We start from the raw sequence: 12,658 nt of genomic DNA, 5'->3' as shown, positions 1-12,658 counted from the left end.
TCCAACTCTCCCTTTATCAAGTATCTACTACTGTGCCCAGCTCCAAGTACAACCACTGCAGCAAACATTCTTTTAACCTTCCTCACTACTGCGAACCTCTCTTCAAATGTGGCTGATAGCCTGGGCCTCCAGCAACCTGGCCACAGCTCCAGTTCCCTGGTCCCAGTGCACAGCCCTAGCCCATATTTGGCACTATATTCCCCTTACCGCTGGCTGTTACTTAATAATAACGTTTTTTTTATGTATTGTATGATAACGATTAATATAACTGGGATATCAGGAAAGATGCAATGCTTTCCCCCGCCTCCCCTCTTTGGTCCCTCCTCTCCCTTGCTCAAATCTTCCTCCTTCCCCCATTCTTGCTGTATCCTCTGTCTCCTTCCCCCTCACTGTTCTGTCATCTTCACCTTTCTTCCCCATCTCTTTCCCCTCCTACGCTCATTTGCCCAACCTCTAACCTTTCCCTCACCCTGTCTCTAACCCTCATCCACTTTCTACTTGATCACCAACCTCTAACTGTACTCTCTGCCTTACTCCTTACTGCCACCCTGCTGTATCATCCCTCTCCCCAACTGTTCTATTCACTCCAATCTCCAATATTGCAGTCCTCTCTTAGCCCTGCTCTAATTATTTGTCACCTTCTAACTCTGCTTGATCTAAAAACTGGACTTGGTAGTGACCGTCCCCCCCAACACCTTGTGCAATATCACAAGAAAATGACTAATCCCAGATTAAAAAATGTAATAAAAATGTTGTATTTTTACTTCATCCTTCTTTTCCAGTGTTTGTCGCTTTTTCTTCTATATCCTATCCATATATATCCTTAATTATGGGACAAAATTATATTAAATATAAAATTAACTTATTAATAACTTTGTTTTATCGCATAGCATAGCACTGTGTATATCCACGGAAATAAAGGGAATAAAGCAAACTGCACAGGATTCAAACCAGCAAATGTAAAGCATGCAAGAACTAACCCCAAAGGCTGCACAATGCTGACTATCACAACACCTGGTAGATTGCAACATTTTCATTAACCTTATTACCATACACAAGACATGTAATCTGGTGCATGGCTCAAATGGCCTTTCTTCAGGTATGAGTCTAGGTGGTGAAAGTTAGCAGGCACTTTGTCAAGTTAGGGTATCATCCTATACCTAATCCTGTCTACACCCATGAACTTCCAAGCAGGAGATCACTGAATAGCAAGCAGTACTGCAAACTCTCGCATACCCCACACCGACACAGACAGATGAGAGCTGGAATAGAATTCTTTCAAGACTCACTTAAAATAAAGTATCTACTATTTGAGCAAAAATGTTAGACAGAATGCAATATGACCAGTAGAGAAATAAATTCAAATGCCTTGCAAGATAAAATTTGAATCCTTTGTCATCTTACTCTCAGAAATAAATTCATAAATCACGAGCCAGGTGAGTTGCTACAGTTGGCCCCAGAATCCCTGGCCTAGGGAAGGGAAAAAATAAATAAGGCAGGTTTCCCATTCCTGTTCACCATCCACATTTCCTGTACTGCAACATGTGTGTTTGGATGATATGTGAGGTTGGGAGTGGGCTCTGCAGTTAAACAGTTCACTGATATTCTGGGGGAAATTCTCCTCTTCAGAGCGGAGTTCCATTAGGGTGAGATGCGGCCCTCAGCAGATAAGTGATCAGGGCCGATAGGAGTGAGGGGAAGTTGTTACACGGCCCTGTTGCACTCCTACAGGTAGTAAGTTGTTCATTAGAGGTTTCTTAAATTTAAAAAAAAATGTTCTTACTTCTCCTTTCTGTCTCTTTTTACTCTCTCACTTAATTGAATCTTTTTCCTCCCTTTATTTCTCTTTCTGTATCTAATTTGACTCTAATTCACCCTATTTCCTTCTCTGTCGCTCGCTCTGTTTCTTTCTCTATCCTTAAATTTAATTGGATAAGGCAATAGACTATTGGTTGCATCCTTCACCAAGATCCCAGACATCCCGTTGACCTCGCTTATCAGCTCGCACTTCCAGCAATTTGCGATGCAAAGATAATTAGGGCTGAAGGGGGACTCAAGCCGCAAGATGGCCCACTCCAGCAAATTCTGGGTCAATGTTTAAAACATAAGCAAATCACATTAAACCACAATAAGAGTCCACACAGAAATTTATATATTGTCTAATTTTTTTTAAGAGGTGAAGCATTCTCTGACATCTTAACCTGCTTGCAATTATGAAAATCACATCAAATTTTTAGTCATTTACTCACAAAATAAAACATCACTTATCGAATTAAATAGTTCAAATTCAAATTGTAAGCTCCTTACTATCAGGCAAATGCACGGCAGATAATATAATTATCCATGGAAACTTTTAGCATTAGTTCCTGTTCCAGTTTGATATTTTCCTAGTTGTTCGGCTCTTCCTATGAATCAACCAATTCTATTAAAGGTATCATCTAACTTGAACTATCTTTCACTAGGATTTAAGCTTTAAACAATTGAAGTGAATGTTGCATTCTTGTGCTGAATATGCATGTCTTACTGATAATCCACTGCAAAATTTAATGTTGAGGCTTTTTTATTGCCTCTTCTGTGCAACTACATCAACAGATGATCTGGAAAAAATTTAGCACTTTGCATATTTCACAAAATAACATTTATAGAAATATATACCCGCTACAAGATATGAGTCATAATTTCTTTAGTCCAAATGTATGTGTTAGAATTTATGTTTATGATATGTCCAGGACATATACATTCAATATAAAAATATGCAATGATATTCTCATGGTCTATGCTGTCTTACATTTATTACTGTCAACATCAAATTTTCAATGGAATTTGGCAGCACCAGGCAAAGCTTTTAGTGTCAAATATATTTCCCAAGCCTCTTGTAAGCACTTACATTTAGCTTTAAAGCTTTGACGAATGTAAATAGAAGAAATAGATATTCAGAACATACCTCATGTCACATCATCCTTTGTCAAAATCCAGAAATGTGGGCAAATTAATTTTTGTCAAATTAACTGCAAATGGTGTCACTTAAATAACATCGGGGTAATTCTTCGGCTTTACCCCCGGGCAGTAATCGGATGAAGCAGATTGCTCACCCTTGAAGTCAATGGATGAAAATCGGATGGGTTATATAACAGGCAGGTGATCCGCTCTGCCAGTTCATCGCTCAGGTGGTGAAGATGAAAATTTACTTCATAGAATCAGACAAAGTGATTCACTGCACATGTATTCCTCTATGTTTATACTCAAGTCTAATCTGATCTTATTCCAACCATAAATAAAATGTTTAAAAGGTAAAAAATAAAGTGGAAACAGCAGTCATTGCTTGCACTACAGATTAGTCCTTCAGAATACAGGGCTAGCAAAGGAAACACTGCTGTGCAGACTTAGCTGGATAGTTTTTTAAATTCATTCTCAGAATGTGGGTGTCATTGGCAAGGCTGGCATTTATTGGCCATCCCAGCTGCCCTGAGAAAGTGGTGGTGAACCGTCTTCTTGAACTGCTGGTAACAGTTTGCTAGGCCACTTTAGAGAGCAGTTAAGAGTCAATCACATTAGTATGGGACTGGAGTCAGACCGGGTAAAGACGGCAGGTTTCCTTCCCTAAAGTACATTAGTGAACAAGTTGGGTTTTCACGACAATCCAACAGCTTGATGGTCACTTTTACTGAAACCAGATTTTTATTTCCAGATTTTTTTAAACTGAGTGTTAAGAGTTAAAATTGCCCTCATTTTAGTCCAGGTCTCTGCATTACTTGTTCAGTAACACAACCACTGCACTACTGTACTACTGCACATGTGATGATAATAAATGAGCATCATACACCCTCTGGATTTCTCATTTTGCTGATTGAGTATTATAGCCAAAGTGCAAATAACTAATTATCAGTGCAGTACATGCAATTAGAACAATATTCAACCATTTCAGATATGTACTTACTCTCTATAATTACTCTTCTGCCTGTCCAGTCATCATTGATAAGCTGGATATTTCCAAAATGAACATCACTCATAAATATTCGATTGGTTCTCCTTGTATTTCGCCGGTAATCAAAAGCCAAGGCAATCACATTTTTGAAGTATTCTGGATTTTCATATGGTCTTATTGGAGGATTTAAATTAGTTTCATCTGTAAGATGGATGCTTTTCAATATTGTTCTTTCTGAATACATCAGGTATCCATCATAATCATGACAGCTGACAGCATCGTCAGCAAGGACACTGTACGAACATCCGCAGGTTTTCTGACCCTTTCCACGGTACAAACAAAGCTGCTGGCATCCACCATTGTTCTTCCCACAAATATTGGTACCTGCCAAGATATAGTTTTGCACTGTTATGTCATCAATATTAGCTAATGAGTTTTGACTGATATAATACATGCAGCGTTCAAACCAAGCACTTTGGGTCTTCCAAGGACTTGGTATTGCCTGATGCACACAAATGTTTGATAGGTTTGATTTTACACTTGCATATTTACTTTACACTCCCCCAAGCAATGGGAAACATCATGAATTACTTCTAAATCTGATTGAGTGTTGCAGTGTGTTTGAGAAACTTGCTTTTACTTAAACGTTTCCGCTGTGTATTTAATTTTAATAAGCTGGTAGATGCTGACCAAACGTTCCTGCTCTGTGCAATAGCTTTGGACCTCAGACAGGCTTTCTCACTGTCTCTCTCTTAACTTGCTGGATCTCAACAAAAATAAATTTAGCACCCTGATGTACAGCATATAAAATGTATGTTAAGCTGTTTAAGGCATGTGATAAGGCACAAACAAATACAAGTTTTTCTTTCTTTCTAAGCAGTAGTAATTCTATTTTCTTCAGGATTTTGTCTTTGAGATTCCAAAATGTAGGGATTCATCATGCAAAATCTAAAGATCCAATCCTAAAGACCAGAACATGAATCTCTCTTAATATGAATCTAAGAGGGAGTTAAATACGTTTTTACTTCTACAGTTCATGTCACCACCATAGGATTTATCATCCTATGCAAAAAACACCTTACTAAGTGGGATCGATTTTAACCCCGAGGGTTTTGGTTGGACGGGGACGAAACCATCCTGTTGGCCTAAGTTTCAGTGGTATTTTAATTCCTAAGACTCATTTAAATGCTACCAGAACAGGAGGGTAAAAGGGTGCAGAGCAGTTACCGGCAGGGAGAAATCAGGCGGTCCTTGGCCGCCCACCAGCTGGCAGGTAAGTGGTGAGGAGGGGGTTTTGTTAGAATTTTGTGGGAGAGAAGTGGGGGCAGGGGTTAAGTCTGGAGCAAGGGTGACTGCGACTTTCCTTGAGGAGCCCAGAGGAGTATTCCTGCACCTCCAAGCCCCTCAAAAGGAAGTTTTACACTTACCTTGGAGGTCCTGTTCAGTATGAAGACCAGTTGCAGACCTGCTTTAGTCTGCAGCAAAGCCATGCCGACGTCCCTTCTCAGGTCCCAGTTAAAATGCAATCGGGGTCCTGGTGTCCTAATAGGACCTCAATTTGCATAAATTAACGAGGCCCTTGCCTGCTTTTGGCAGGTGCCTCAACCACCTGCAGAATTCTGCAGGTTAAAATTGGAAATGTCGGGAAAGGATCGAGTTTTAAGCAGGTAGGTAATCTGCTCATTTTTAACTGCCCACATGCCCAGTATCTGCTGAGCATTAGAGTTAAAATTGAATCCACTCTACCACTTATTTGCCCCAATGATGCAGCCATTACCTCTGTGGAAGGCCTCTCAGAGCCTACAGGAGCAGCTGCATCTCTGCACTCTTTTCCAGATGCAACACCCTGTGATGCACTGAGCACAGGCTACTGACCTGAACTCACTCGCACTAGGGTGCACTATGTCTGTCTAGCACCCATATGCAGAGAATGGAGAGGGGAAATCAGCCCTTTGATGTTGGGACATGCGTCAGCCTGTATCCTACTAATGCATTGTAACAAATTTTGTACCCGACTGTGCTCTACCACTGGGCTACCCAGACTTACACTGATGCTGAGTATACACCATTAAAACAGGTAATCATAAATACTGTTTTTCTTTAAGATATGTGTTTGTACAATAGCTCTACATTTCCACAGTCATTTATATTACACTATGTCCCCATTAATTCCACATTTCTCTTTGGTGGATGCTGCTATGCTTTGTCCTCTCACAATCACCTTGGATCTCCAGCTGGGATTGTCCGACAATAATCCATCGATCAGATTACAATGGTAAATCATTAATCAACCTTAGGAAGTCAACCTCCTTTAATCATGCTAGCAGTTAAATATATTTTTCAAAGAAAACTTTAGTGTGGTAAACTCAACTATGTAGTCTTATTGAGACCCAGTAATACTTATTTCACAGACTGGGTAAATTGGAGTGTCAGCCACACAAAGACTGAGACATTTGAAAACTGAAAAGACTGAACAGTTCCTCCTTGAAGCATAATTTATCGTTGAAAGATTATCCAATTACCTTTTGTGGTATGCAGTTAATTTAACTGCATTGTAACATTAGAAGAAAATAACTTTATTATCTGACAAAATCCCTCAAAGAATGTCATATAGTTTATCCAACATAACATACTTTTTCATCCAACTAAATTTGTGCAACAACTTTACAAAATTCACTAAAAATAAGGTGACTATTCATTTGGTTGCATAATTCAGTGCAGTGCTGAATGTAATGGGTCTCCGATACAAAACGATAAAAAATCAATAGACCTTTTTCTCTGGCTCGGTTGAAAACCTTCACACCCTTCAGGTTTACTCCAAGATGTGTTCTCATGGTCACAGCGTCTGCAGCATTGTTCTTGTACCCTCTTTTGATGGATCCGTTGGCATGCGCCCTGTCAAAAGTTAAAACAGTTAATTATCAGAATTGTTAAAGTGACGACTTATCACAGAGGTACTGGGCCCAATCCTGTGTTGGACACTTCTGTGGCTCAAATTCTAATATCAGGAATGGTTCACCTCAGGAAATGATACCCTTTCAGGATTCTCATTGTGACCTTGCTAGGAAAGGGCTAATCCTACATGGATAGAAAAGCTGGCATTGCAATAACATTTTGAATCCTAAACACTTATGGGAAAATAAATTACCTGTCAGACCAGAAGATGTAAACCCCAAAGACTGCAACTGAAAACATATCCATGTTGTTGCCTGACAGCACAATCTCTCGGTTTTCTCCAGTTTCAAGGTCAACTCTTTCTATCTTGTCTGTACGGGCATCACACCAGTATAATTTACTTTCCTGAGGATCAATTGTATAGCAAACATCAGCAGACTGTTTTTGAGTGGTCTGAGAAACTTATTTAAAAAAAAAATATAAAGCTCAAGGAAGGAACAACTTGTTAAAATGTAATTGAAGGAAAATGTTGTCGACATTCTCTGGAGCAAATTTGGTGGCAAACCTCATAGTCTATTGATATCCCATTTGGCCAGGCAATGTTGGAGCTCACAAGGACAATTTGTTCTGATCCATCTAACCGTGCTCTTCCAATGCAAGGCTTCTGTCCCCATTCTGTCCAGAACATGAACCTATGTTAAAAGATAAATACATTGCTAAGCATAAAATATGTTATTAGAAAATTCCCAATTTATTATATATAAAAGACAATGGACCACAGCTACTACCATCTAAAAAGCCAGGTCTTATACACAAATATAACTCATTCCATACACAGTGCCATCTCATTACTTGCCACAGACCATAGCTACATAGCACTGCTGCAGTTATATTTTTAATATCTTTCTGGGGCCAAGGACATTGAGTGAAGAATGCAAATCATATTTGTAGTAATAAATAACTTTTAAATACAAAGATTTGCATTACAGATGACCAGCATGTAGCTGTAATACTGTAAAGTAAAGCCTTTGAGGCCATACTCACTGTACATAATCACTATAGTGAAAGTGGTTTGAACTAACCTAAATTTCTAGTCGATAGTTAGGATGTATTTACTGAAACTTATTTTAGGGGGTACATAAGTCGGTTGACCAGACAGAAAGCTTAACTATCCAGTGTACTGTTTCAAAAATAGATTTGGATTTTTTTTTAAACAACACTTGATTGTATCAAACCAACAATTCAAATATCATTGTTATTTTTAAAGCTGCAGACTGACCTTATTATTTGTACAGCCAAAAGCTCCTTTCAGGAAAAATGACACAGCTTTCTACAGTAGATCAAACAAAATCCCACCAGAGACCCAAAAGGCACAAATCAATACATTGAGTCAGCAGGGAATCTATTGCATTTTACCCTTTTCACAAAAAAACTTTGTATTTTAGGGGTAAGCTAAATTTTGCTCGATAAAAAAAACTACACACCGAATAAGAAAGGCAAGAGCTTTTAAAACTGGAGGACTCTGCCTACCTGTTTTAAGGAATTTAATTTAATAGCATAGCCTGGATTATCGAGTATTAATTTACATTTAGTAAAAATTAGCCATGTAATACATTAAGAAATCCAGGAGATGGTGCTGATTTAGCAAAATTGTTCCTGGAGAGGGGTGCTCTGCGCTGCTTGAATTTTGCTTGCCAATAGTGTGATTAACCCTCTCCCAGCTAATGATATTCCTGTACGGGTTCTATTACTCTTGGAGCATATGGCAAGCTCAACAGTGTATTGCTAAATTTAATCAAGTATCCCCAATCTGATTTTCTCCACTGGAAGAAACAAAGTCTATCGCTGAGATGGGTGTGATGCCATTTTCAGTTGAAATGGTTAAGCAATAGTGACTCTATATGCCTTGACAAATTAACTATAGACTGTATCCATTAAATGTTCAGTTTATCCCCAATTTGGGAAGATCAGTGTGCACAAGTCTATTGCTGCTGCTTTGGAATTATCTTGGAGGGAAACAATACTCTGGAGGAATTACTTTCAATTTGTAGTATTCTTTCCCATGGGGGAGGGAGGAAGTAACAAAGAATGTTTTCCCCTTGACAGAGCAAGGGCAAGATGTTCTGCTCCCTTTTTGCCAGATTTATTGTGGATCTGGGTCAGGCAGGCTCTGCTAACTCCCTAGTGATTGTCACCACTTTCAGGATTTTCTGCTGGAAGCGATGGCAGCCATTGAATATGTCCGGCCAAATATAGGCGACCATATTTAAATTGCAAAGTAACAATGGAGTGACATTATTAGCCGACTATTACAGTTTACATTATTACAGCTATAGTAATGCAGAAGGCAAGGAATACTAGCATGTTAGATGGGAAGACATGGTAGGAGGGAGATTTTACATTTATAAGGTTCCCCCAAAGAACTGTACTTCCTATCTCATCCTTTTTTAAATATTTAACACACCTGGACCTCCTCTTCAGCTGCCCCTGCGTCAGCCCCGCTCCACTGCTGATGGCACCCAAGGCCTGCAACACCATGTCCCTCAATTCTGCATGCGCCCACCGCATTCCCCCCCCCCACCCCTCGTAGATGGAGCCCTCATGGCAGGTGGTAATCATGCATGGAACCTGCCTAAACCATGGTAACGAGGCTGATCCTAGAAGATTTGCGAAGGGCAATAGAGAGAAAGTCAGGTGGGCACCAAAGTGGAAAATCTTCTCCACATTCTCTGTTTCATCATTATAAAAGCAGGCGTATTAATGTTCAAAATAGACATTTGGGGGTTTATTTTAAGGGGATTCTGCATTGGTGCTTCGGGGAGCACCGGGGTGAGCTGCAAGCTTGCATGGCGGCGCTGCGGGAGGCCTGGAGCGATTTAAGCTCCTGGAGCTCATCTTAACATGGAAGGTCGGACTCCCACCCTGACCTGGCAGGAATCAGTACCTGGCCAGCAGCTGGAAGCATCATTTCGGATGGTAGGAGGCTGCCACAGGGACCCAAGGGAACGGTTCCCGGCACAGAGGTAGGTTGTAAAGGGGGGGGGTCCATAGGTGATCGCAGCTAGGGGAGGGGCAGGGAGAAAGCTCGGGGCAGGGGAGGCCCGCGATTTTCTTGTGGGGCCTGGAGGAGCACACCTCCTGGCCCACAAGGAAACCTTAAAATAATTTAAAAATTAAACTAACCTGGGCCTGTACTGGTCTCTATCCAGCTCCCAGCAGATTTGGCCTGGCGGGGAAGCCACCAGTGCTGCCCCACTCAAGCCTCAAGTTATCACTGCAGTCAGGCCTCACTGATGTTGTCAGAGGCCGATCTGCTATTTAAAAAAGGGTCTCGCCAGCTTTGGTGGATGTCCTTGCCGCTTGCAATTTAAAATTACAGTCTGCCAGATCGGGGCGGGAAGCCAGCGGGTAGGTCCCCAGCTCCATTTTAATTGCTCCAGCCATCTGGTTTTCACCAGGCAGGGAGAGTTAGATTTCCCTCCTGATGTTACAAGATGGCATTAAATTAATGTTATAACAATCAGCACCATATATCAACAACAACTTGCACTTATATAGAGCCTTTAACGAAGTAAAACATCTCAAGGCGCTTCACAGGAGTGTTAACAAAATTTGACACCGAGCCACAGAAAAACATTTTGGACTGAGGTAGGTTTTAAGGAGCATCTTAAAGGAGGAGAGAGAGGTAGAGAGGTTAAGGGAGGGAATTCCAGAGACTCAGTCTCCTGGTTATGTTACTGGACCAGTAATCCAGAGGCCTGGACTAATAATCCGGAGACATGAGTTCAAATCCTGCCACGGTAGCTGGTGAATTTAAATTCAGTAAATTAAAATAAAATCTGGAATAAAAAACTAGTATCGGTAATGGTGACCATGAAACTATCAGATTATCGTAAAGACCCATCTGGTTCACTAATATCCTTTAGGGAAGGAAACCTGCCGTCCTTACCCGGTCTGGCCTATATGTGACTTCAGATCCACGGCAATGTGATTGATTCTTAACTGCCCTCTGAAATGGCCTAGCAAGCCACTCACTTGTACAATCCCACTACAAAAAGACATAATAAGAATAAAACCAGACGAACCACTCAGCATCGGACCACTAGGCACGGACACGACAAAGGCAAACCAAGCCCAGTCGGCCCTCCTCACTAACATCTGGGGACTCGTGCCAAAATTGGGAGAGCTGTCCCACAGACTAGTCAAGCAATAGCCTGACATAGCCATACTCACAGGATCATACCTTTCAGACAAAGTCCGAGACTCTTCCATCACCATCCCTGGATATGTCCTGTCTCACCAGCAGAACAGAGGTGGCAGCACAGTGGTACACAGTCAGGAGGGAATGGCCCTGGGAGTCCTCAACATTGACTCCGGACCCCATGAAGTCTCATGGCATCAGGTCAAACATGGGCAAGGAAACCTCCTGCTGATTACCACCTAGTGCCCTCCCTCAACTGAGGAATCAGTCCTCCTCCATTTTGAGCACCACATGGAGGAAGCACTGAAGGTAGCAAGGGCACAGAATGTACTCTGGGTGGGGAGTTCAATGTCCATCACCAAGAGTGGCTCGGTAGCACTGCTACTGATCGAGTCCTGAAGGACATAGCTGCCAGACTGCCTGCGGCAGGTGGTGAGGGAACCAACACGAGGGAAAAACCTACTTGACCTCGTCCTCACCAATCCACCTGTCGCAGATGCATCTGTCCATAAATGTATTGGTAGGAGTGACCACCGCACAGTCCTTGTGGAGACGAAGCCTTGACTTTACACTGAAGACACCGTCCATCGTGTTGTGTGGCACTACCACTGTGCTAAATGGGATAGATTCAGAACAGATCAAGCAGCTCAAAACTGGGCATCCGTGAGGCGCTGTGGGCCATCAGCAGCAGAAGAATTGTATTCCAGCACAATCTGTAACCTCATGACCTGGCATATTCCTCACTCTACCATTACGAACAAGCCAGGGGATCAACCCTGGTTCAATGAGGAGTGTAGAAGAGCATGCCAGGAGCAGCACCAGGCGTACCTAAAAATGAGGTGCCAACTTGGTGAAGCTACAACACAGGACTACATGCATGCTAAACAGCGGCAACATTACGCTATAGGCAGAGCTAAGCGATTCCACAACCAACGGATCAGATCAAAGCTCTGCAGTCCTGTCACATCAAGTCGTGAATGGTGGTGGACAATTAAACAACTAACGGGAGGAGGAGGCTCTGCAAACATCCCCATCCTCAATGATGCCAGAGTCCAGCACATGATTGCAAAAGACAAGGCTGAAGCGTTTGCAACCATCTTCAGCTTGAAGTGCTGAGTGGATGATTTATCTCGGCCTCCTCCCGATATCCCCACCATCACAGATGCCAGTCTTCAGCCAATTTGATCACTCCATGTGATATCAAGAAACGGCTGAGTGCACTGGATACAGCAAAGGCTATGGGCCCCGACAACATCCCGGCTGTAGTGCTGAAGACTTATGCTCCAGAACTAGCTGCACCTCTTGCCAAAGTGTTCCAGTATAGCTACAACACTGGCATCTACCCGACAAAGTGGAAAATTGCCCAGGTATGTCCTGTCCACAAAAATCAGGACAAATCCAATCCGGCCAATTACTGGCCCATCAGTCTACTCTCAATCATCAGCAAAGTGATGGGAGCTATCAAGTGCCACTTACTCACCAATAACCTGCTCACCGATGCTCAATTCGGGTTCTGGCAGGACCACACGGCGCCAGAGCTCATTACAGCCTTGGTCCAAACATGGACAAATGAACTGAATTCCAGAGGTGAGGTTTGAGTGAATGCCCTTGATATCAAGGCAGCATTTGACCGAGTG

The 12,658-nt window shown here is 42.0% G+C and overlaps 1 protein-coding gene across 1 annotated transcript in view; it reads right to left on the bottom strand.

Moving 5' to 3' along the window:
• LOC137323576 (low-density lipoprotein receptor-related protein 1-like) overlaps window positions 1–12,658 on the bottom strand; it is a 1,400,855-nt gene that overhangs the window by 355,462 nt on the left and 1,032,735 nt on the right. Inside the window, exons 38-41 of the mRNA XM_067987196.1 lie at window positions 7,386–7,512; window positions 7,074–7,225; window positions 6,696–6,820; window positions 3,938–4,309 (exon numbers count right to left, since the gene is read on the bottom strand). Of these exons, the coding sequence (XP_067843297.1) occupies window positions 3,938–4,309; window positions 6,696–6,820; window positions 7,074–7,225; window positions 7,386–7,512 (776 nt within the window). The remainder of the gene's footprint in view (window positions 1–3,937; window positions 4,310–6,695; window positions 6,821–7,073; window positions 7,226–7,385; window positions 7,513–12,658) is intronic.

Source organism: Heptranchias perlo, chromosome 7 (assembly GCF_035084215.1).
Source record: "Heptranchias perlo isolate sHepPer1 chromosome 7, sHepPer1.hap1, whole genome shotgun sequence".
Taxonomy (NCBI): Eukaryota; Metazoa; Chordata; class Chondrichthyes; order Hexanchiformes; family Hexanchidae; genus Heptranchias; species Heptranchias perlo.
The sequence above is the reverse complement of the archived record's forward strand: the minus strand, read 5'-3'. Positions and strand labels throughout refer to the sequence as shown.